The sequence below is a fragment of the Octopus bimaculoides genome, chromosome 1, assembly GCF_001194135.2.
Source record: "Octopus bimaculoides isolate UCB-OBI-ISO-001 chromosome 1, ASM119413v2, whole genome shotgun sequence".
NCBI lineage: Eukaryota > Metazoa > Mollusca > Cephalopoda > Octopoda > Octopodidae > Octopus > Octopus bimaculoides.
Window position 1 is genome coordinate 101,433,609 of NC_068981.1, and position 27,377 is coordinate 101,460,985.

The window sequence follows — 27,377 nt, forward strand, 5'->3', positions numbered from 1 at the left end:
AAGATACGAGAATTTTTATTAATCGCAACAATTGTTTCAACACATCTAGCATTGATCCCTCATGGGTAGGATACTTAACAACTAGTTCAGGAGCATCCAACAGTGCAGATGTATCTCTTCAGATGATAAATAGATATAACTCATTAAAATAACAGTTCGGCAATGTATCTTCTCATTTCATATAAAGAAAAGCAGCAAAACAAAAGATATATCTTTATTTATATAGAAGATCAAAAATAAAATAACAGATGCAAAAAAGAAATGAATATGCAATGCAGTGAGAAAAGTATTAAAAATAACCGTTAACGGATGCCCTTGCGCAAGCTGCATGGCTCACGAAGATGAAAGCATACACACATGTGTGGTTTGATGCACACACATTCACAGAGCAAATTAAATAACTACTCAATGTTTATAAGAATGGGGATGTTAAAGCTAAACTTAACACATCCATACCTTAAAGTAAATTATGTTAACAGTTACTCAAATTCATTCCCGCTGCATTGTGCAAAAGCATGTAGGCATCTTGAGAGTTTTTCAGAGGTTCATCAGTGGGTATTGATTTCTGTCTGCATGAGCATTTATATTTATTTATATATATGGCAGTTCTGACTTCATTTTCTGACAGTGTTACCATTATAGCTATATCATAATCATTTCTACTATCACAGTTTGGCCGTACTTGTTGCTTTCCATTGTGGTTTACATCTCCTTTATTGATATTTAGATATATATCTTTGCTATATCCAGTAGGTGGCAGATTCTGCCACAAATATAACATAAGGAAGCAATGTAATTATTTTGGTTTTTAGTGTTGATATAAATTTGTTAAAAATGGTTTATCCTTTATGTTGGAAATCTATATGGTCATCTACAACTGAGGAGAGCAGTTTCTTTCAAATTGATGTAATGTTTTCATTGATCAATTAAATGAAGCCGCTCGAAATGGCTGTAATGTATTGATATTTGGACATCCTGGTTACTTATATATATATATATAGAATAATTTGATTGCATGCGTGTACATGTATCCTTGTCTTAACATTGTGTGATAGTTGTTGTAAATGAGTGTCACTGTCATACAAGCAGTGTCATTCTTTCCCAATGTTCTGCAAAATATATATCTGGCCATGGGGAAATATTGCTTGCTTGGAAACAGGTGAGGGTTGGTAATAGGAAGGGTATCCAGCTGTAGAAAATCTGCCTCAAATATACTCTGCTTGACCCATGAAGGCATGTAAAAGTGAATATTAAATGACGACAACAACAGCGGCAGCGACGATGACGACCTCTTCCTCTTCCTCCTTTCATATGGAGAAATTAATAATAATTTCTTAGTTGGAGACAAGGCCACATATTTGATGGGTGGGTGGGTGTATTGGTTGATTCCACTCCAGTACATGATAAGTAGTTGACATTGGAGAAATGAAAGATGGAATCAAATCATCTCAAATGAAGAACTGCAAAATAGATGCTCAAAAGTGTTTTGGTTAGAGCTCTACTTTATCTACATGTTAATTGTTAAAGATACTTTGTTACTGTTGATTGCATCAACCAATATTGATTTTACCTTGTGTGATAAGAGGAGTAAAAAACCAAAGTTGACCTCAGTTGGATATCGAAATCAAAACTTAGAGTTATAAAGATATTTGGTCCATTACTCTGCTGTTTTTTTTTTTCTTTTTTTTTTTTTATCAAATCCTGCAATCTTGCCATTTCCCCTTTGTATTGAAAAACAGGTTTGAAGGCACAGTATTGCAATATTTTAGTTTGCAGCGAACTAACTCTGACCTGTAGTAAAGTGAGTGTTACCAAAGTTAATGTAGTAAGAATAGTTTCAAAAAAACTCTGCATAGAATTTTGGTTTATTACAATATTTAACATTTAATTTTATCAAACATTTTTGCTATTCCAGTTTATCTTAGATGCCATCCAGAAACAGCACTTGAAAGAATTAAGAAACGAAACAGAAAAGAGGAACTAAATATAACTTTGGTTTGTAATTTTATTTCAGTAATATGTTTTCATTTGTTATTATTTGTGTCACTGATTCTGAGTGATAGGCCAACTGGCACTTTAAAATCTCTATCTGTTTCACTAATATTAGCAGAAGATGATTCTAGTCTTACACATTGACATATTTGGAGTAGTGTTCTCATCTTGGTTGTTATAAGTCAGTCACAGTTTTTTTAGCCATTATATGTCCCAGCCACTTTTAAGTGTTTGATAATTTAGTAATGTTCCCAAAATTTTCAACTGAACCCTTTATTCATTCCCAGGAGTAGATTTTTAAATTTTATTTTATTGTCCATACCAAGGATATTATCTTTTTAGTTATTCTCCTATGTGTAATGTCACCTGAACCAGCATATATACTGTTTGACTGGCCCAGTAATTGAAGTACAGGTCAATGGAATAGTAAAGATAATTGATTTCAAATTGTAGCACAAGGCCAGCAGTTTTGGAGGAGGGGGTAAATTGATTACTATCAATCTCAATACTCAACTGATACTCATTTTATTGACCCCGTAATGGTGAAAGGCAAAATCAACCTTGGCAGAATTTGAACTCAGAACATAAAGACAGATGAAATACTGCTAAGCATTTTGCCTGGCATGCTAATGATTCTGCCAGCTCATCACCTTAATAGTAAATATAATTGACAATTAAGTTAATAGTATTAATAACAATAATGAACTTATTGTATACAGTGCTCAGTTGCACTACAACTTGTTAGAAAAGAGTAAAAGAGGGGATAAAAGGCAGCTATATATTTGGTTGATAATTGTTGCAGGTTAAGCAACCAACTCTTTAGTCAAAACTTAAGACCATTTTCCATTACAGAAAGGGATAGTCATACAAATTAATTTAAGCTTTCCAAACTTTGGGGGAAAACCAGGTGAAAAAAGGTAACCTTTTTAGTAGTTCCCTGAAAAATTAATCTGAAGAATCTTTTATTTGTGACTATTCTGTTTCTGCAATGCATATCTAACATCTTTATATTTTTACTTTTGTGTCTTTATCTTTTATTTATAAATTCATTTCCAGGAATATCTCCAATCTTTACATGAACGACAAGAAGAGTGGCTCATAGATGGTTGTTATGGAAAACATACAGAAGTCCTGGTACGTATGTTGTGTGTGTGCATGCGTAAGCCTGTAAATTGTTTTTACATTTTTTCACGTATATTAGATTGCAGTCATACTGGGTTACCACAATCACATTTATATATGCATACACTCAGACACCTGTTTATATTGTTTTTTCCTATTGTATACACTTTCTTTACATTTCAGTTAATACAAATGCTTCTTCTTTTTCTTTTTTGTTTTTTTTTCCAGGTTTTGGATGCTGAACAAGATCTAAAAAGCATGTTGGAAGTTTTTGAAAATTCTCGAAATAAGATCTTATGTCTGTAAATGAAAGACATATAAATCTACTGCCGTAACTTTTAACACTCAATTTCTATGTCAGATGTGCTAGATTTATACAGCAATCCAGCAGAGGATTTGGGATCAATGTAGTGGAGTATGTTTATGTTTGTTTCGTGTCTGTTTGAATTTAGTGGACAAAATAGTGGTTATAAAATGAGATTATGGCATTCAAGTGATTATGAGATTATGGCATGGTTTCTATGGCTGGATGCCCTTCCTAACACCAACCACTCTGAGAGAGTAATGGGTGCTTTTACGTGCCAGGTCCAAAGTGCATTTTTATCACCCAAAGAAAAAAATATTGAAGTACTGAAATTCTTGCAGCACAAAACTTCCATTTAATTTGATGCCCACTTTTGTCTGCACACAGAATAACTAAACTAGAAAATCATGGAACAAATCCAGTTAGTTTTGCTCAAAGATCTCCGTGATTAACAAATGTTTAGACATCCTCCTTCTTTAGTCAATGTATCCATTACAGCATTAAAGACACATCTAACTAAGTTACGTCACTGGAAAGGGTAAAAATATTTACTGGGCCTCTGTAGCTCATTTGTTATACTTGGCATCATTTTAGGGTTCCATCCACATGAAGTGTTGTTTTAAAGCAAGGATCAGTTTCATCCTGTCATCATTTGGTATGTCCATTAGCTTGTCAATCTAGTCAAACTCCATTTTAGCCAGGCAGTCATTATTTTGTCAGTTAAAGAGAAAGGGTTGAGAAATCCAAGAAAGGAAGCTCATTTGCTTCAGATCAATGAATTTGTTGCTTAGATATTCTTTGAGCTGGAGAGGTGTTCTGAGATTGATTGTAAGACATTTTGTGATGAATCATATTTATTGAAATGTGTGAAGTGAGAGTGGTTATTTCTCAAAGCATTTTAAAAACAGTTTGCTGATGAAAATCTTTTGTTCATCTTGCAGTACCTTATTTAATTTATTCAATTTACTAAAAAATCAGAAAGATAGAAAATTGAGATTTACACACACACACATACACTCGTGTGTGTGCTGGTGCTACATAAAAAGCTCCCAGTACACTCTGTAAAGTAGTTGGCATTAGGAAGGGAGCCTGGTGCAGCTTCCAGCCTTATCAGCTCTTGTCAAACCCTCCAACCCATGCCAGCATGGAAAACAGATGTTGATTGCTGATAATATACGGAGTATATTTTTTATCCAGTTTGGAGTTCCTCTCCTGACTAGAATTCCTCCCTACAAAATCTGAAGCAAATTAAGTACCCTACCCAAAGACGGTGAAACTTGTACAGTTGACATCAAGTAATAATTCTCCATTAGTTTCAACAATTAGCATGTAGTTGTTTGACCAACAGAATGGCCTACTCATTGATTTAGCATTTAAGTGGCTGAGTATTCCACAGATACATATACTCTTGACATAATTCTCAGTTGACTGTGACAATGTTGAACCATGTTAAATTACTGGTACAATCCACACAGTTTCTATCTGCCCAATTTCACTCACACGGCTTGGGTCACCTCAAGACTTTGGTAAAAGACATTTACCCTAGATTATAACATAGTGGGATCAAACCCATAACCTCATGAGTGTGAAGTGAACTTCTTAACCACTTAACCATGCTGTGTTTCATTGATATCAGCTCCTACTCAGGAAGTAACAGTTTGACATTTCTATTCACTCACCCATGCCATTTGTAAATAATAATAATTTGTCCCACCCATGCCAGCATGGAAGGCAAACGTTAAACGTGTTGGAAGATTGCAATTGTTGCTGCTTAGCTCCAAATCAAGCAGATCTATAATCAAATGCCTTCCAGTTCATCTTTCTGCATATCCAGAACCACATTACCAAATGTTTTTTCTCGTATTTATTTTTCTTTTGAGACATCAAAGTGTATTTGAAAGAGATTTTTGGCTGTTATTTCTACCAAGTTGACTGATCATATAAAAGATACTTCAGCTCATAAAATTTGTCTTTGTTTTCTTTTTCTTAAATACTGAAATTATTTTTTCTGAGTTCAAATACCAGCAAGATAGATAAACTTATAGACTTTGCCTTTCACCCTTTCCAGGTTAGTAAAATAAGTAGTAGAGGAAAATTCAGGGAGAGACAGAGGAGAGAAGAAAGAAGAAAAGAAAAGAGTAAAAAGAGACAGGAATAAAAATTTAAAAAAACTCTTGGATTATGCTCACATTTTCAATCTCTGACTACACTCCCACACACACATATATATATATACAGAGTGTCCCAAAATTAAGGCAACCAACTTTTTTCAGTTTTGCCAAAGCAAAATAGTTATATTTCAGGTCTGGGCATTGCAATGCAATGATAAAGGAATACAATTATGACACTACCACATTTATTCTATATGACCACCTCTGTTTCAAATCACAGCCTTAAGTCTAGTGTGAATGCTTCACATGCAGCATGCAATTGTTCTTGTAGAATCAAAGCCCATTCCTGGTACAGTTTTACCTTTAGAGTGTTGAGTGAAAGCATGAGTGCTTGAGACCCTTGTCTCCAAAATGGACCAAACAGAAAAATTCAACAGGTTGAGAGCAGGACTTCTTGAGGGCCATACATCCTTGCCTATGAACGATAGAATGTTTTTTCTGAACCCAGAAAAACACTCGCCCATAGAAGCAGTTTAACTTCTAGAATGTCACTAATGCATTGTTGGATGTTAATTTTAATACCTGAGAGTGCACAAAAAGGAGAGGAGACCTTCCAGTGGCTGTCACAGCCACCCAAACCATAACTGACTGGATTTTGATGTCAATTTACGAGTCTACCCTCAATGGAGCCAGATACACTCCAAAGTCAGTCCTTTCATAAGGGAGGGGCTGTACAGATCACCAAGAGCTCGCGATCAAAAGTACTGTACTGACATTCGGCTGGCTTTAATTGGTGAGAAAAAAACGCCAAAGGTTTAGTCTGATTGTCTATAGTGTGCTGCAAAACAGCACCAACTGCAGGATCCAATGCATCAATGGTTAAAGAGAGAGGAGCATCAGGAACCAGATGTACAAGCAAAGAAACAAGCTATTTCTTTCTTGATTGACTCAAAAGATAAGGCCCGGCAGATAAAGTGATAACAGAATTCTTTTTTGTATTTGCTTTCAATAGCTGAGTCAAGGAAAGTAACTTGTCTGCACAGTCACAAATGAAGCGTCTATAGAAGTTGACTACTCCCAAAAAGTGGCGAAGTTGGCATAATGAAGTGGGGGGTGCGATGTGCTGAATTGCATTGACTTTGGAAGAGAGAGGTCTGATACCATTTGGATCGATATAATGCTCCAGAAATTCCAGAGAGGACTGCCTGAAAACACACTTATTGGGGTTGATTCGCACACTGTAGGCGCGAAGATGCTGAAAGAGTTGATTTAAGTGTTGGAGGTGATTCTCACGCGTGTCGCTTGCAATGAGTATGTCATCAACGTAAGCGAACACAAATTCAAGTCCACGGACAACTTCATCGATAAAGTGTTGGAACGTACTCATGGCGTTCCGCAAACCGAAACTCATAAAAAGGAATTCGAAGCTGCCAAAAGGAGTAGTGATGGCAGTTTTTGGTACATCTTCAGGATTGACTGGTATTTGATGATAAGCATGAATGAGGTCGACCTTAGAAAAAATGGTACAATCAAGCAAATTAGAGGAGAAGTCCTGGAGATTTCTTATAGGGTAGCGATCGGGAATAGTGACCGCATTCAAACGTCTGTAATCCCCCACCGGGTGAAAATCAGAATCCCCTTTTCGTGACAAATGAAGGGGAGATGCCCAGGAGCTGGTGGAGGGATGAATAAGGCCAAGCTGGAGCATGTGCTCAAACTCGGACCTAGCCTTCGTAAGATGGTCAGGAGCAAGTCGCTGCGGGCGTGAAAAGACAGGTGGCCCAGTGGTCGTAATATAGTGGAGGGTCAAGTGAGTAGGTTTTGTCATTTGGAATCACTGATCCACCAGCTCTAGGAAAGACGCTAAGTGTGAATGAAATGCATCATCAGCAGTGGCAACAAAAAATGAAGGACTGAGAACAGCATTGGTAGTGGCCTTTGCAGGTGTAGACAAAGACGTAGAACCGTCGATGAGTCTCTGTCGCCTGACATCTACCAATAGGTTAAAATTGTTAAAAAAATTCGCACCCAGAATAGGTTGTAGGAGATCAGCTATGACAAAAATCCACCTAAAATCCTGGCGAAGATTAATGTCAATATGTAAGGAAACTTGACCGTAAGTTGCAATGGGAGACCAATTGATCACATGCAAAGTGATCTCTGAACGCTTTGGCTTGTCTGTAGCAAGATGCAAAGGCCAAATAGAGCAACTAGAACCTGTGTCAACCATAAATGCTTTTCCAGACACACAATCCTTTACAAAAAATGCATGATTTGAGGATAATTCGTCAGAAGTGTTTGATGTGCTCAAACCCTCCACTGGGCATTTTCCAACAATTGGAAAGAACAAGGCTGAATGCTTTTGCGGGCTTTATGCTGATACCTGGCGTGGTACCAACAAAGACCGGGACTAGAGGAAAAAGAATTGGTTGAGCATGAACGAGACTGGCTTCAACTGTGACGGCCGCGAAGAATTGGAGTGCCCTCACCAAAATGTGTCCATTTGGAATGTTAAGGAGTCAAGTTTCTCCACAATCTCATCATGTGTTGAGGAAGATGCAGCAGAAGAGACCTCTGAGCAAGAGCAGACATGGTGAGGTGCTGGATGGATAGCGAACTCTAAAATTTTACCAGTCATGGTAGATAGTTGATCTACGGGGTTGATATCAACCGTTGTGGCTAAAATGGTTTGCACACTGGGAAGTAGCCAGGAGAAGAAAAGCTTCCGTAAGAGCGAGTTGTCCTCAGTTGTGTCACTGAGCTCGTGGAGATGCTGTAAAAATGACTGTGTCCTGTCTCCGAGCTCCTCATCCTGCATAAGTTGTTTAAACTTAGACTCCATGAATTTAGTGTTCCACCGGAGAACCTCAGATTTGACCACCTTGTACATCACATCCAGGCAAGGATCTGTGATGAGATCTCTAACGGAAGTAGCAAGTGGTGCAGGAATGCTACAAAGGAGACGATTTAGCTGTCGCTGGGAAGGCACAGCATGTGCCGCAAAGCATGCCTCCAACTGTGCGAACCACAGTGTGATGTCACCAGTGAAAGAAGGAAGATTAGGTAAACTCATTTTCTGTCAGAGGAGGAAAAGAAAAAAAGGACCAAAAAAACCAACAAGAGTGTTGTTGGAAATAGCAGCATGTGTGTGAGAAAAAAAAAAAATTTCCTGAGCAAAATTTATGGAATTGTGTACTGTATGCACAAACAAAAAAAATTTTGTCGCCAAACCTTTTTTTTTTTTTGTGCTGATAGAAAACAAAACAAAATGCCAAAAACACTGAATGTATGTGTGTTGTACCATCAAGGTTTGTTTTTGTTTTTTCTCTCTGATTGTATGTGTGCTTTTTTTCTGTCTCTTCTTGTCAGTTGAAAAATCGCCAGAAAATTGCGCACGGCTAGTAAAGTCCTGTTTCCACGTGGGGCAATTCAAATGTGGCTACAAAATGGAACGGTGGCTGGAAGTGGAGTCTTCTGGTACTGTAGCTTCTTACGGCTGCCGGAGTTCCTTCACTCATTGGGTCACCATTTATAATGAGAGGCAAGGTTCTCAATATCGGTTGAATATCACCTTTCTCCCATTAAATTCTTATTCTTCATGTTGCTTAAGGCTCCAGCAGTCACGTAAAGAAGTATTAGGCAAAATGCAGGTTCTCCATTAGTTTTATTTACAATATATACAAAGGTGTGGTATGTTGCTCTTTGCAGCCATCTCATGCGGTGTGAATTCGTCGTTCTCCGTTATGCGGGCTCATTGCCTCAGGAGATGTGACAAGCGGATTAGCCTAGACGCCCGGCCAATGAAGTGTGCTCTGCGAGCAGTCGCGGGAAAAAGAGATTGAACCTCGTGGTTTCTTCCTTTTATATAGTTTGCCATCGCGAGCCTCGTTGTGAGGTGGCACATGCCAAATGGATACAGATGAGGTCTCGCTCTAGTCTCAGAGATGGCAATGGCTGCGCGCAATCTCACCCAATATGGCACTGACTGCTTGTGCCACCACAATATATATATATATATTAGATACGTTGTCTGTGTGTGTGTGTGTGTCCTCTATGCACACTCAAACTTGGGGCACATGAATAATTTGACCTTGGAACGAGTAATATGGTCTTCATTTATTTTTTGATTAAAAATAAATAATATTGCTTTATATATAAAGATTCACTTCTGAAAATTGTTCTGTCAATGTCAACTTCCTGTGTTTGGCATCCTGACCTAGTAACTAAGTTTCATGTGTTTGATGTCCTCACGTAGTAACTAAATAACCAGCTATTTACACACACATGTATGTATACATAATTATAGGTGTGACGATTTCTGATAAAAAAAAAAAAAATTTCTTAAGATACTTTCATGTGAGAAAAAAATTTCGTATGGAGATAGACACCTTTTTCTCAATAAATTGAATGAGGTACTGTATATTGTACATTGATTTTTCAATACATATTTTGGACATTTTTGGAACAAGTCACCTTATTAACACTTGATATTTCACCTTTAAATCCCTTGTGATTATTCTTGGCACAACTTGACTTATTAACACTTTCACTTTGTCAGTGTTAATGTAGTAACTAAGTAACCAGCTATTTACACATACACACGTATGTATACATCATTACAGTTGTGACGATTTCAGATAAAAAGGAATTTCTAAAGTTACTTTCATTTTTGTATATTCTTTTCCAGCTTTCTATTTGTGTAAGATATATAGTTATGTGAATGTGTGTGTGAGAAAACAGCCATTGGAATGTGACTCTGGGTGAGGCAGTTGTTTCCTGTTCTGCATTTCAGTTGTGAAATCTCTTCACCATTATGCTTCAGGCTTGCAGCATTTCTAGTTATCACCAGCTGTGGGAGAATCATCAGGAATCCTTCTGTGAAGACATTGTTAAAAGATTGCAGAGGCAAAAATCAAGGTCTTGAAATCCAGCTGACTGAGAACATCAAGAATGAGGCTCTACTTCTCCCTGAAGACAAAGTTTTTCAGCTTGGAGGAAAACTTTTTGCAGGAGTATGGCTTGCCAGATCCAATAAGAGAACAGCTCAGAAAAGACCAGGAAATTTTAAGAGAGACACCCTATAACATGAATGAGCCAAAGCTTTTGACTGAACAGCGTACAGCTTACAATTGCATCATTCCAATGACTCAGGAGGAAAAGAGTGGCCTGTTCATTTTGGATGCTCCTAGGGGTACTGGCAAGACGTTTTTGATCAACCTTTTGTCCGCAAAAGTCCATCTAGATGGGTGTATTGCTTTGATGGTAGTGTCTTCTGGAATAGCAGCTACTCTCTTGACAGATGGACAAACAGCTCATTCTACTTTCAAGGTTCCCTTGAATTTAGTTAGGACACAGACTCCAATTTTCAACATTTCTAAGACATCAACAAAGGCCATGGTCTTGCAGCAGATGCACTTGATTGTCTGGGATGAATGCACCAAGTCTCACCGTGGAGCACTTGAGGTTGTTGACCGTAGCCTAAGAGATTTGAGAGGAAAGGACATTCTCATGGGTGGGGTCATTGTAGTTTTGGCTGGGGATTTCAGACAAACCCTTCCTGTGATCCCAAAAGGTACAAAAATAGATGAACAAAAAGCCTGTCTCAAGCAGTCCTATCTGTAGAGGCAAATGACTAAACTGCACCTAACAGTTAACATAAGGGCCCAATTATTTGGTCATCAAACTGCTGAGCTGCTAGCTTCTGAAGACAGGGAATGGGCAACTACTGCATGTCAACTAAATGCAGCAACACTGGCTACCCTGTGGTGAGATGGTACCAACTGTCAATGATATCATAATGCATGTGCTCTCAAACATTGCACAAAACTTTAGCAACAGTCAATAGCTCTGTGAGTGAGCCATATTAGCTCCACACAATGATGCTGTCAACAAAATCAACTGGGATCTCTTGCAGCTGTTGCCAGGACAAGAACAGTCTTTCAAATCCTTTGACACTGTCATTGATCAGGATCAGGCTGTAGTTCTTCCAACTGAGTTCCTGAACTCTCTACAGCCAACTGGGATGCCACCTCACCACTTAACACTTAAAAAGGGGGCCCAAATCATGCTGCTCAGGAATCTGGATCCACCTCATTTGTGCAATGGCACTAGACTGGTGGCGAAAGCGATGCGATCCCATATCCTAGAGGCAACAATTATGACTGGGAACTATAAGGTTAAGGATGTCTTCATTCTATGGATCCCGTTAATCCCATATGAACTCCCCTTTGAATTTAAACGGTTCCAGTTTCCAGTGAAACTAAGCTTCACTATGTGAATAAATCTCAAAGACAGTCTCTCAAGGTTGTTGGATTTCACCTTGCTTCTCTCGTGAGCAATTATATGTAGGATGTTTACGAGTTGGAAGTCCCCCAAATCTTTTCATTTATTCACCAATTAAAGGATACGCTCAAAACATTGTATATTCAGAAGCTCTAGGTAACTAAACTGATTGATTTCCAGATTTGTTTCAATACATTTGTTTATACTCATGTCATCTGACAGAATTTTTGCTAAATGTACTTATTAACAGGAGAGGAGTTCCTGCAGACACTCCTCTCCTGGAAGAAACAATGCTGAGCATTTTGTCCAGCATGCTAACAATTCTGCCAGCTCACCACCTTATTAATATTAGTTTCAAATCTTGGCACAAGGCCAGTAATTTTGGGTGAGGGAGTAAGTTGATTACATCAACTCCAGTGTTCAACTGGTACTTATTTTCATTTCTATTCTAGGCACAAGGCCCGAAATTTTGGGGGAGGGTCTAGTCAAGTAGATCAACCCCAGTACGCAACTGGTACTTAATTTATCGACTCCAAAAGGATGAAAGGCAAAATCGACCTCGGTGGAATTTGAACTCAGAATGTAAGGTCAGACGAAATGCTGCTAAGCATTTTGTTTGGCTCAGTAATGATTCTGCAAGCTCATTGCTTTAACCATATTATTAATATTAATAATAATAATAATCCTTTCTACTTTTTGGACAGTAATAGTTGAAGGTTGCCCATGGGACTCAAACCCACATCTGTAGACATGAATAATAATAGTTATAATAATCTTTTCTGCTAAAAGCATAAAGCCTGAAATTGTTGGGGAGGGGACTAGTCAATTACATCAACCCCAGTGTTTCACTGGTACTTAATTTATTGATCCCAAAAAGATGAAAAGCAAAGTTGACCTTGCCAGAATTTGAACTCAGAACATAAAAACAGATGAAATGTCACTAAGCATTTCGCCAAGTACATTAATTTACTGTTACATTACATCAACTCCAGTACATAACTGGTACATTAATTTTGTCAATCTCAAAAGAATGAAGGTAATGTTGACCTCTGTGGGACTTGAACTCAAAATTTAAAGAGCCAGAAATAATGATGGTTTCAAGTTTTGGTGCAAGGCCAGCAGTTTTAAGTGAAGGAGGTTAGTCAATTGCATTAACTCTAGTACGTGACTGGTACTTAATGTAAAAACCCATGTAATTTGCGCACTTGTGTAATTTACACAGGTGATTTTCAGGATAAAATTTGTTAAAAAAAACTATTTATGTAAAATTCACACCCAAAAGTTTTCAGAATTGCCAATATAGTCAGGAGAAAAAGGTTTTCAATTTAGTTGTATTTAGCATAATTTCACTTACTTATGATTAGATTTTATTAAATTTTCATTAAATAAAAGTAATTTCTGTTTAACAGGTATCACATTGAAAGCTATTAAATTACAAAGTGTTTGGGTTGTTTATAATAAAGTTTATTTTACATTTCTTGCCCACAAAAGATTATGTCTGATCTTTAGCATATTGCTGTATGTCTTCTCAAATTACAACCACAAGAAAAGTTGTTGATAAGAATTACTAACAAAAACAAAGCTGATAAATATGCACAGGTATTGCAAATTAAGTCTAATTACCAATAAACATCAGCTTGGATGACACTTTATTCAACTGACAGAGGAAGGTGACCTATCAAACTGATTATGTAAACAGAATTCTTTTCTGCCTATTCTTGTTGGAACCTTTGATACAGAGTATCGAAATTTTAATCCCTTTCACACTTATAAAATGTTAAGCAAACTCAAAAATTTCTCATTACCATTATTATCAGTGTGGGCAGGACTTATGAATCGTTTACTTCAAAGAAGAAATTAAATATGTTGAATATGCATTTGAACATAACAATAGAGCTGCCAGAAGGTATTTTAATGTTAATAGCCAATATTCGAAATTGGCGTAAACAGTACAACAAATTTAAAACTGTGCTTAGTAATAAACAGACAAAAATAAAAACATACAATCATGATTATCCATATCATTACATTTTTTTTCAGTCAGGAATATCCATATCACTATGTATGTCAATAGTTCTCCATTGTGATAGGTAGAAACTCCAAACAATGTAAAATATGGCCCGGACCATGTTTACCAGCATGAATGTCAGACTTCAAAACTAAGCTAACTATTTAACAGTTTTAGGAAATTTATACAGAGAAAGCAAGCATTATACTGTCCAGCATAAATAAAAGTCAACTTCATTTTATTTAAGCCATTATTTTTTCTGAAAAAACCTATTCTGACATTAAATGAGTCAACTTCCGGTACAAATGTTTATGTTATGTACTTCTTTTTTCAACAAAAAAAAAATTTCAAAAACAAAATCTGGAAACAATCTACTCATGCAATTTATGCACCCACTAAAGCTCATTTTTATTTTTGCGAAAAATGTGCGTAAATTACATGGGTTTTTATGGTAATTTTAACAAGCTTGAAATAGTGTAAAGTAAAGTTGACCTCAGCAGTATTTGAACTCAGACCATGAAGAACTACTGTTAAGCATTTCATCTGATGTGCTAACAATTTTGCTAGCTCATCACCTTAGAGCCAGAAATAGTAATTCTTTTTAAGTTTAGCACAAAGCCAGCAATTTTAGGTGCAGAGGAGCAAGTCAATTACATCAACTCCAGCATTCAAGTGGTATTTATTTTATCAATTTTGAAAGGATGAAAAACAGTCAGCCTCAGCAGAATTAAAATGTAAAGAGCTGGAATAAATGCCACAAAGCATTTTGTATGATTTAGTAATGAGTCTGTCACTGCCTTAGAACCAGAATTAATATTAATAATGATAATAATAATAATAATAATAATAATAATAATAATAATAATAATGATGATGATGGTTTCAAATTGTGGCACAAGGCCAGCAATTTCGGGGTAGGTGGTAAGTTGATTATATTGACCCTTGTGCTTAACTGGTACTTGTTATATTGATCCTGAAAGGATGAAAGGTAAACTCAGAATGTAAAGACAGACAAAATATCACTAAGCATTTTGCCCAACATGCTAACAATTCTGCCAGATCACTGCCCAGGTAGTAGTAGTAATAGTAGTAGTAGTAGTAGTAGTAGTAGTAGTAGTAGTAGCAGCAGCAGCAGCAGCAGCAGCAGTAGTAGTAGTAGTAGTAGTAATAATAATCCTTTCTACTGTAGGCACAAGGCCTGAAATTTGGTGGGAGGAGACTAGTCGATTACATTGACCCCAGTGTTTCACTGGTACTTAATTTATCGACCCTGAAAGGATGAAAGACAAAGTTGACCTCTTCAGAATTTGAACCCAGAACATAAAGACAAACGAAATGCTGTTAAGCATTTCATCCAACATGCTAACAATTCTGTCAGCTTGCCACCTTAATAATAATAATAATGATGATGATGATGATGATGATGATGATGATGATGATGATAATAATAATAATAAATTAAATGTACTTGATATTTCTGAGAAGACCTCACAGGTTAACAGCAGTATGTGATCAGAAGTTCAACAATCACAATTTCATGTTTTCTTAAGCTTTCATCAATCAAGTTCAACTAAGCAATTGAGTGATGTTCAATGAGTATTTAGCATCATTCATTTATAATCTGAGTTTGAATTCTGCTAGACTTGACTTTGTTTTACATCTCTCTCAACTGTTGATGAAACAAGTATCAATAATATAACAAGGTTGGTTCAGTTGACTATATGACTCACCAGGGCAAGTTATAGAGTCATGCCTTGATAAAAGAAATCAATATAGCACTGGATGGTTGAAGGGTGAGGCAATTGATGCAAAGGATCTGTGTTCAAACTCAGACATCAATGATTTATCTCTTGTTATCAGTTAACTTGAAAAATAGGTTCTCCCCTAATTCTATTTACAGGGGTTTTTGACACTAAACAAGAGATCCAGCCATAAAACGAAGTTAAACAAATGCACAATGCTAGTTATAAGGCCTCACTTAAAATATCACAATTCAATTCTCCTCATGGCACTTCAACATCATCCATTTAAAAAAAAAACCCACATTAAGCCAGTGAAGGCATGTGGTTTAGTGGTTAGGGTATTCGGTTCATGATCATAAGGTTCTGAGTTCAATTCCCGGCAATGCATTGTGTCCTTGAGCATGACACTTTATTTCATGTTGCTCCAGTCCATTCAGCTGGCAAAATTGAGTAGTATCTATATTTCAAAGGGCCAGCCTTATCACACTCTGTGTCACGCTTAATCTCTCTGGGAACTACATTAAGAGTACACATCTATGGAGTGCTCAGCCACTTGCATGTTAATTTCACAAGCAGGCTGTTCTGTTGATCACATCAACTGTAACCCTTGTCATTGTAACTGATGGAGTACCAGTATATTAAGCCAATTTTTGCCAATACAAACCACCACTAAACTCATATTCTAGTTGTTGTTTAGTTGCAACCAAAACCATTTAATTTACATATCCAGTGATAGATCTAGCTCAGTTACAACATGCACAGGTTCCAATATTCAATTTATTACATTCTTAACAATATAATTATTAATAACATGTACTAAGTGTACTGTAATTTCATTAATATACACTTAGTAGGCATAATGCATTAAGTGCATTACTATGCATTTTGTACATAATAATTGTTTTAATAATAGTCAAAGCTACACGGTTCATTGATGACTGTGTTTGAAATCAGACCTTTTGCATCAGTTGTCTATCACTTTAAGTACCCAGCACTTTTAAAATTTCTTTTGACTAGACATGTGGCTAAGCTTGCTCTATATAGCCGATTAATCAATATCAAAAGGTTGAAAACGAAGTCAACCCTGGCAGACTTATAATCAAAACTATTTCATTCCAACTAAATATTTAGATTTTGAACTTCCATGAAGCTCAAGGATCTGCTACCTACTCTCCCAACTACCCTTCCAGGCTTCCCAGGTCCACAAGCTCAGAGCTGCCACAATCAATGTTGGCACAATTAAAGGTAGGTCTGGTGAAACCATTCATAATTGCACATGAAACTTGTAAATCAAGGTTTTGTTGTTGAAGAACATTTGATGTGGTAACTGCTTCTGTGAATACAGGTGTTTCAATTTTAAGACAAAAAAGAAATTCCAAGTTGATGTGGCATTACTCCCCATTTTCACTTACTGAATCTGATTAGATTCTTTTTGTGTATCTTTATCAGAAATTGTACCAGAATTGTAAGCATCTTCTTTAAAGTTCTTAGAGTGTCTGCTTTGCAGGTCCATTTTACATCAGGGAACTTTTCCAGTTCCACTCCTTGAACATTGGACAGAGGGTAGATAGAGTGCTGAATTTGTATAAATAAAAATACTGCTTACTTGGCATTGGAATAAAACTGTATAAATTTTCTTCTACATTTAAGAATGAGGCAATAGAGCTACTTGATATAGTATTTTCTATAAGCATAACACTCTAGCAGTGTGTATGGTAGTGAACATACAGAGCTTTTTCTTTGTACAAAAAAAAAAACATAAACTTCACTGAAGCCCTTTGTACAATGCACTCATGTTAGCAATTCCATTATAGTCCTGACTTGTCATGTTTTCTATCTGTATGCCATTTCTTTCCAAACTAAAGATGGGACCATTTATTGCAGCTCTTCCCTTGTTGGAGATATTATCTCACACATTTCAATGAATGCATTTTGATTTTATCATCAGACACATGATATAGGCACATAGCAACCTGTTCAGTGTAGGAGACATCTGTAGCTTCATTCATAAGAAAAGAATATACTGTTGCTACATTATTTAATATTGATTTTCTTATATACATAGCCAAAGACTTGATTATATTATTCTAAATACAGTTTGAGAATGTTATCACCTGTGATTTCTTTTTATATGTGATACACAATACATACAGCAATTGTCATATCTAGCCAACAATTGGACTTGTTCAAGGTGCTCATTTCTATTTATAATTGTTTGTCTTTTAACTGTAGCTCATAATGGTAGTCCTTGTTGAGCTAAATATAAAATTATGTCAACAAGTGTTAATAATATTTCTTTATTCCTCTGACTTTTTTTGCTTTATTTGCTGCTTCAAAAGCTTTTTCTCAAGGTCTTCTTAAAATTACTCCATCTTATTATTCTGATCACCTGCATTTCAGAAAATGTATTTTTCTAATGTATATATTTCCTAAATATTGATATATATTTTCCCACACTGTTTATAATAGTTTGCTTTTCTTCAATATATCAGATACTTAGTCTGTTCTCAGTGGATTAAATGCATTTTAAAGTATTGATAATGTTGGAAAAGCTATATTTTCTTCATTACCAAGACAATATTTTTTGATTGGGGTGGCACTATTCTGTCATTGTTATCCTCCTTCTTCTTCTCCTTCTTTAACATCTGTTTTCCATATCAGCATAGTTTGACTAGAGCTGGCAAACCAGGAAGCTGCACCAGGTTCCAGTCTGATTCGGCTTGGTTTCTACAGCTGGATGCCCTTCCTAATGCCAACCACTTTACAGTGTGTGTTAGGTGCTTTTAACGTGAATAATAAATCTATTCAAATAGGCTTGTTACATGTATTTCAGAAACTGGCTTTCTTTGTTAATGACAAAAAACTCAGAAGTCAAATCTTTCTTATTCCTAATTGGTAATTTGTAACAGACATAAAGTCAAACATGTTGAGAGAGTGAGAGGTGTGGATCAGAAAGATCTAATGCAATTGTTATTTATGTAGAAAAAATGCATAATTTTATCATAGATATTCAAGATGTTTTTGTTCACTTTTAATGAAAATTGTATAACTTTTAAAAATTAATTAAAAACAAAAAATAAAGGTCATGTTCTATCATATTTCTTTCAGTATTTACACATGAGTGTCTGCACCAAGTCGAACTTTGTATATCTTTTATCTTTTACTTGTTTCAGTCATTAAACTGTGGCCATGCTGGGGCACCACCCTGAAGAATTTTAATCAAAAGAATCGACCTTAGTACTTATTTTTTTAAAAGTCAGGTACTTATTCTATCAGTGTTTTTTGCTGAACTGCTAAGTTACAAGGATGTAAATACAGCAACATCAGTTATCAAGTGATGGTGGGGAAACACACACACACGACAGGGTTTGTTTGAGTTTCTGTCTACCAAACCCACTCAAAGGATTTGGCTGGCCCAAGGATATAGTAGAAGTCATTTGCCCAAATTGTTGTGCAGTGGGTCTGAACCCAGAACCATGTGGCTGGGAAGCAAACTTCTTTATCACAGTCACACTGCACCTATATATTGACTTAGCAGAAGTGGAGCCAGAAGGTAAGGAAACAAATCATAATAATGCATTCTATCTTTTCATGCATTTGAATTTTCACTAAAATGGCATTTGTTACATAAAAGAGAAGGGAGCAGGAGATCAAGCACCTTGATTCCTCCCCCATGTATACACACCTAACCGATTCTCACAACAACATTCTTGCATACCAAGGATCTGTAGGTATTTTAACTCATTTTTCATTGTAGCTCACTCTAATAGAGCCATACAGTGTATATGGGATGTTGACCGCATTAATATTGGTTTTCAATTTTGGAACAACGCCAGCAAGTTTGAAGGAGGTGATTGACTCAATTACACGAATCCCAGTACTCAATTAGTACTTATTTTATCAACCCTGAAAAGATGAAATGAAAGTCAACCTTGACGAAATTTCAACTCAGAACATATAGACGAAATGCCACTAAGCATCTCGTCCAGCATGCTAACAATCCTACCGGTGTGCCACCTTATTGACCTCACTAATTTTGAGCCAATACACAAGTTGACCTCACCAATATTGAGGTGTTCACACAAGAAGGAAGGTGAGGCTTTTTATGGGTGGTGTTCTTCAAAGTACAAAAATTGTAGATAATAAGAATAGTTAGTGAGAAGATCAGGCAATGACAGCTGCAACTATCTGGTCACTGCATGCACCACCATGAACTGGAAGTATCCAAATTAGTCTTGTGGAACTCACTTCATGGTGATGTAAGAAAAGGAAAACGTTATCACACATCAATAACTTGATTGCAGACACTGGCCTGGAATATATCTAGAACCTGGAAGCAGTGATGGTAGACCAAAAAGTGTGGTGGGTAAACTTTGTTGCTGTGGCCTAGGTTGGACCCTGGCCATAATAATAAGAATAGTTATTGTTTAATCCTAGGTCAACTAGGATTGAGAAGACCTATGAGGAAATGCATTACAGCTTTCACTACTCTGTCTTTTCCCTGTGCACTAAAAACCACAAGTTAATGTGTAAATGGAAGATGCAATTGCAAAAATTTATTTCATACTTCATGGAGATTCTAAGTTATGAAATCCAACTGATGATGGATATATGCAAAGTAATTTGCATCAGATATGAAACTACAAGACATTGGATAAGTAGATTAACTAGAACTACTTTATCACAGTAAATATTCCACCCAACTACGTTTATTGAATACTTTATTTTATAGTGACACTTGCAGCTTATTACGTGCACACACACACACATGTTGTTATTATTTTTGGTATTATTATTGTGTAAAACCTCCAAATATTAACTTACTAGGTAAACCACTATTATTGATCCCACGTCAGTTCATTTTTTTTTTTCAATGAAACTAGTGATGACATCTAAATGAGTTTAGTGTCAACAACACATTTATATCTTCAGATTAATCATTTAGAAGCTTTTATCATTTCTGACATAAATAAAATACAGTTCATTTACTTGGAATAGATTTGCAGTAAATCTGTTGATTCACAGTGAAACTTTTATGAATCATTGGCTTGAAAGTGTTCAAGGTTGAAAAGTTTTTAACAGTCATGGGGACTTTGTTTAACACTTTAGCATTTAAACTGGCCCAAATATTGTACCTGTTTTATGTTCAAAATGGCCAGATGAGGTCTCTTACACCAACCCTACCATATCATTCTAAAAATTAAAAGTTACCTCATTGAAATCTCAAAGCTACAAACTAATACAAAACAATCTGAATAAATAAGCATTACTTTTGATAGAATAACGGGTTGTAAAATAGTGGTGGCGGACAAACACAAATAAACACACAGATATGTACACAACAGGCTTCTTTCAATATCCGTCAACCAAATCCACTCACAAGGATTTGGTCGGCCCTAGGCTACAGAACACACTATGTTTGAGTTGCCACTCAGTGAAACCGAACCCTAGACTACGTGGTTGGGAAGCAAGCTTCTTGGCGAAGGTAAAGAATACGTACACCCGGTGGTTAGGGTTTTTGTTACGCCGAAAACCGTATTCTTTACCTCCGCCAGCTTCTTTAGCACACAACCATGCCTACGCCTAAAGAGACGTGGCAAAATATTTATGAACTTCATGAATGATTTGCATTACTAATTGCCAACACGGACCATCAGTAGTTTCTCCAGATTCTATTGTTTATAAGAAGTTTATTAGTGACGTTTAGTGGAGGCGCAATGGCCCAGTGGTTAGGGCAGCGGACTCGCGGTTTCGATTCCCAGACCAGGCGTTGTGAGTGTTTATTGAGCGAAAACACCTAAAGCTCCACGAGGCTCCGGCAGGGGATGGTGGCAAACCCTGCTGTATTCTTTCACCACAACTTTCTCTCACTCTTACTTCCTGTTTCTGTTGTACCTCTAATTTAAAGGGTCAGCCTTGTCACACTGAATCGGATCAACTGGAACCCTCGATGTCGTAAGCGACGGAGTGCCAATAACAGTGACGTTTATTATTGTCGTTTAGCCCAAGATCAGCTCTGATAGGCAGATCTATGATAAAAAATATTCTAGTCGTGAACATCATAACTTTTTTCGCTGACATAGCGTATCTAGCATACCCTTCCCTTTTAAAGATGTTTGACATGAGGCAGATTTAGCTGTCATTTCCAGTAAGTTGAGTGCTCGCGTAGAGGAGTTTCTCTGTAACTACATTCTGGTCGAGATTTTTTTACGAAAGAAAATACCGGTACAACGTGTCGAACGCACTCAGACCCCACTGACTGCTCTTTTCCACGCTTCCATGAACATCTCCAGTGATTATTTAAGGTTTGTGTTCTCTAGCAACTGTTGCACAAATGTTCGACAAGGTCTGCCTTTCTTCTTTCACTATGTATTGGTTTTCATAGTAAGTTTGACGTTCATTTTCATCTGTCTTAGCTAACAGTGGTTCATGAAGTGAAGCCCGTGTTGTTTGACCGTTTCTCTTACAAATGGTGTATTTTCATATATGCTGTTCAGTAAATATTGCTCCCATGAAACGTTCTTCATCTTCCTTATCTTGTATATTCCATTGAGCCTGCATTCTATTGCTCTTCGAAAGTGTCCAGCTTTCAGATCCATATAACGAATTTCTTTCTACATCATATCTTTAAAAAACTACATTATAATACTATATGAAAGTATTTTATAACACTATTTACACCACGAATTTATTGCGCACATACTCATAAAACTAAATCACCAGGTGTTTTTTAGTAAAGAGATAACGTGAGCTGAGTCAGAAACAAAGTGGAAATTTGGCGGGACAACGAAAAGAGAACAATATGAGTGATAAGTGACGTGTTAGTGGGTGGAGTGAAAGAGAAAGCAAATACTTACAAACATAGAAGATAGAGAGAGGAAGAAAGGATAGAATATAACAGCTGGGAGGAGGAGAAGGAGGAATAATGAGAAGAGGTGGGATAAAGGAACGGAGAGGCGTAATTAAGCTAAGACAGTATAGAGAAAAGAGAGTGTAAAAATGTATAGAGAGGGAAAGACACACACATACATAGATATATGGAGATAGAGAGATGATTGTTTGAAGCGTTAAGAGGGAAAAAGAGTAATAGATATAAGTCGAAGAACGGTGAAGAAATATAATAGGCCGAAGAGAAAAGAATAATGCGTGTGAAGTAGTTAGAAGAGAGTAAAATATAACGTGATTGGGTTAATAAATGGAGAAAGAGTAATAAATAAACGAGAAGGGAAGGAAGAGTGACAATATATATATATATATCAAACTATAGTGTGAGGGATATTGTAGTAGTAGGAGGAAATAAGTGTGAGGAGTCTATAGAATGAGAGTGTGACATACACATTATATACATATGCGTACGTACACATACACATTTGGAGACAGACAGAAATAAAGTGGTGACAGTCGGAAAATCGGATGTCAGTGACATTTAAATGAAAACACTAGGCGTTCATGACCATCACATAGGAAGTAAACATTGATGTAGATAAATCAATACGTTTAACCAATCTTGTTCCTCATGGGTTGTCACTCTACGTTATTGTACAGTGTTTCTGTTTAGTTGTCTTACAAATCTTTGTAGATCACGTTACTCAATCCGAACGGAGTTAAAAAGAATAACTAAAGCTAAGTGAGAAGCAAGCAAGTTACAACTTAAATTTTATCGACATGAAATTTAAATACAAGGAGGAGAACACTTTAGGTATGTTAATTCATTATTTTACTTCTATGTAACTTGACGTTCTGGCATGTGCGCTGAAATATGTAACACACTCACATACATAACATGTAAGCCGCTCGTTCATTAATGAAGAATAATTCTTTCAGATTGTCATTTATGAAAATGATTGAAAATATTTTTTCGACAAACAGAAGTTTTAATGTATCATGTTTCCTGTTTAAAATATGGTTTGACAAGTCTCGCTTTTGCTTCGTTTGATATCGTTAATTATGATAAATAATTAGGACATTAATGAAAATATTTAATAATAATAATAATTACTGAGATATGCAGCGCTTGAGTAATACATTTTGTAGAATCGATAAGATCTCAATGCTACGTTCTCCTCGAAAAATTCCTCTCCTCACTTATGTAAACGTTAGGATGTGACTATGTAATATTTCTTTCTCACATTTTGAATTGAACAGGTTTTTATCAAAAAACTAATGTTTCTAATATTTGTTCAACAATATTATTAAAATTGTAATAGTTCTATAATATTGTCTATAGCTATCTTTTTTTTTTTTCTTTCGATATTTTATGCTCAGACTGACTTGTTTCGTGGAAATCGCAAGCAAGCAAAAGCATAGGGCTTGATGTCTTTCTTATAACTTTACATTCTTTTTACACAAGCACGGATTTGTAAGGTTTCACTTTGACATCTTACCATATAGAAAATGGGAGTATTTAACAGTGTGATAATTCTTAGATGACCTATCAGAGAAACGAAACTCATTCCTCGAAAACCGTACGATTTTTCTCTCTTTCATGTTCAGTTGTACCGCTTAACACGTGCCATGTGGATTTTCATGTTCTACTTTAGCACTGCTTCCATATGGAGTTATAGGCTGTCTTTCAGAAAAATTTATACTGACACAAACTTAATATATTAGTTAAATATGTGCATGTATATATTGCAGCTAATGTAATAATTGCTTTATCATAAAATTGCGACAACATTCAGCTACGCGGTCAGATTTAGAGAAGAGAGAGGTGGAGTTCTTAGTCATAAGTATTGGTTTCAGCAGACATTGAATCAGACTGAAATGATAACACATAATTATGTCCCTATATATTTCGTATACTGTCATTAAAACAATATTTAACTATCAGTAGTTAAGGCATGTCGTATATTTTTGGAGGGCTGGGGGTACGAATACAGTAATTCGCGTGCTTGAACTGTTAATACTAATAAAGAGTAGAATTAATGTACGTAGAATGTTTTATTACTTCGTATATATAAAGTCTGATAAAAATCAGACGAGGAAATGACTTGTTCGGAATGTTTTCTATATTTTTTTTATAGTAATGTTTTAAAATTCAGATTCTATTTTAGCGTCGCCAAAAAATGTGCACTCATAAATGCAGGTTGTTTTATTTGTATGATAGCAATTTGTCCGTTTCTCTTTTTTGTCGAGCTTAAGGTTAACATTATTAGTTGTCTTCTTAGTGTTTACCGTTTACAAAATTAAATTAGAAAATTGGAGAAAACAGAACACAATTGAAAAAAATTAGAAAAAAAGAAAAAAGTTGCGTTTTGATTCATTGATACTTGTATATAGTTCGTTTATGTATCAGTGACACTCCTTATTCAATTTTTTTTCCATATTAAACCTGTTCAAATAATCCTTGGAAAATCTGGTGGCAAGACTTCCTTTTGTACCCCACCGCCAAAACACCCCCTTTTTTTTATCCAAACATTTGTTTATTTTTAATTGTAGTTAAAAAAATAAAACAGTTACACTCTTATGAAACGCAAACATTTAATATTAAACGTAGTTTGTAATGAAATTTAAAAAAATGAAAGTATAAAATCTGAATAGTTATGTTTTTAATAAAAATAGTTATACGTTAAATAATTGATAAACCTTAGAAAGTTCAATGCTTTGTCAAGATATGTTTAGCTAAACTGACAACTTTTTACATAAAACAAAAGTTAAATTTTGAGTAATAAAAGTCAAATTATGAGAGCTGTGTTTTGAGTACTAACTTCGCTGGAGTCAGTTTTTTCCTGTCTATCCATCCAAGGTGCGGTGTCGGAAAAATGAAGATACCGAACTGATTCAGTTAACTAACTTATCTTATTTTCCCGACAAAGTTAACTAATTGTTTAAGGACGATAAAAATGGAATTATTGAAAAACCTTCCCACACATTTTTTGTCACTCGTTATTTTTTGTCAGCTGTTGCTAATTTCCTTATTCGGTTAATGTTTCCCGCTATTTCATTTATTCTACCAGTCACATGGAATACTTGTTTGCCGCAAAGATTTGTGATCCGTCGTCATCATAATGGTTATTTTATATAACATATGCAGTATTTTTTTTTTTTCATTCATCTATTCTGATTCGATAAAAATTTAGTGTCTGTATTATTTATTATTGATTTAAAACAAACGTTCCTACTTCTGCAAAGATTGGATTTTTCCAGTCGAATTACTTCGAAAAGGATGTTGTATTTAGTTCCTATCCGTATTAAAATACGTATTTGTTGTAAACTTTCAAAGCCAGTCTCTTAATACTTTCTCTCTCTCCCTCTGAACTCTGCATCATTTCTGTTACGCACGCTTCGACTTCTATCCTGTTACACACTAATTGTAAACCTAGTAATTTACTATTAGCGTTTTTAATTTTCGGCTTTATCACACTCGCGTACACTTACTTAGTTGGGACAGACTACTAATGTCTGACTAGAGCGTGGCAACATTCCGTCTCAATCTCTTCCTCTCTTGTAGTTCTTGTGTTTTGTGTCTAGTACGAAATTGTGGTAACTTTCTGGGGAGTAGATATATAAATTCATTTCTGTGTCTATTACTGGTATGTTAAATCTGTTTACGGCAATCATACTATTTGTACAAATCTACTGAGTTGTTAATTGCTCAATTAATGACAGTGATTTAGTTACAGTGGTACAGCATATATTCTGTATAGTCCAACATTCACTTTTCTGGCCCAGAGTTTAAACTACCGAAATTTCAAATGAGCAATTAGAGAAATGAATCACGTATTAGCGCTTTACATTAAAATAAATAAATGAGCGGTGCATTTAGTACGCCACACTGTAGATCCGGTTTTGGCTGTTTTCATTGTCATGAATCCAAAATACATACTAAGGCTGCGAATTGACAGTAGTTAGTGTCGGATAGAACGACCTGCTGTATTCGTTCCAACTCTCTGTAGTTCAAATCCTGTCGAAGTTAACTTTGCCTTTCGCCCCTTCTAATTCGGTTCCTTTTCTCTGGAAAGAAGTCAAACCTTGTTATATTGTGTTATATACTCATTTGGTCTGGGAGTTATGTTAAGGGTACATGTGTCTGTGGAATACCCAGCCACTTACACGTTCATTTCATGAATAGGAATTACAAACCGGAGACTCCACCTGACTATTCTCCGCATAACCACTGTCTGTCTACTCAGCAAAACCTAAAACTTGATCACAGTGCGAAGATCACTCCTGTCCAGCGCAAGCAAACAAATATAATCACAAAATAGCCACAGCAACATGTGTCTCCACAGGAGGTTCAAAAACAGTTTGCCAACCATTATAGATTCGACGGAGTACTTAGGTGCACTCGCGGTCAAAAATTTCGAATTACAATTAGACAGCAACCCTGTTTTAAGTATGTATTAAAGATAAGAAGTAGGATAGGTAAGAAGTATTGCTACTTTCGGATTTGATGGGCGTGTAAATAGTTTTTAAATTGTATTATTCTGGGAAACTATGACTTCATTTTTTTAAAATTTGAGACCTGCTTTGCCCAATTTCAACTGTTGGTTTGGACACGAACCAGATTTAGTTTCAATGCTGAAGTGTTAATAATGTATTCATATTTGAAAGTGGTTGGTCATTTTGTGCTCCTTAAAACTGCATGACATGATGTTGAAGTGTTCTTTTTAAAGAATAAATTTCATTGTGAAAGTGGTAAATGTGTGCTACAAAGGAAAGGGTATTGATTTGATAAGTTTATAATTTGGGGTTTGTGGCAGTGTTGGTCTAGCATAGTTCATGTTGAACATGATGTACTGCTTATAACTTATCTTTTCAAGTTTGCCCTCTGTGTATTGTGTACAATGATATTGGTGTGTTCAAGGTGATATCTA

General features: G+C 35.9%; 2 protein-coding genes across 2 annotated transcripts in view; both read left to right on the forward strand.

The window, feature by feature from the left end:
• LOC106874368 (thymidine kinase 2, mitochondrial) overlaps positions 1 to 5,383 on the forward strand; it is a 24,885-nt gene extending 19,502 nt beyond the window's left edge. Inside the window, exons 7-9 of the mRNA XM_014922080.2 lie at positions 1,916 to 1,995; positions 3,049 to 3,126; positions 3,343 to 5,383. Of these exons, the coding sequence (XP_014777566.1) occupies positions 1,916 to 1,995; positions 3,049 to 3,126; positions 3,343 to 3,420 (236 nt within the window). The 3' untranslated portion in view covers positions 3,421 to 5,383. The remainder of the gene's footprint in view (positions 1 to 1,915; positions 1,996 to 3,048; positions 3,127 to 3,342) is intronic.
• Positions 5,384 to 22,738: 17,355 nt separating this feature from the next.
• The window catches only part of LOC106874365 (gamma-aminobutyric acid receptor-associated protein-like 2), a 39,718-nt gene continuing 35,079 nt past the window's right edge, over positions 22,739 to 27,377 (forward strand). Inside the window, exon 1 of the mRNA XM_014922079.2 lies at positions 22,739 to 23,260. Within this exon, the coding sequence (XP_014777565.1) occupies positions 23,227 to 23,260 (34 nt within the window). The 5' untranslated portion in view covers positions 22,739 to 23,226. The remainder of the gene's footprint in view (positions 23,261 to 27,377) is intronic.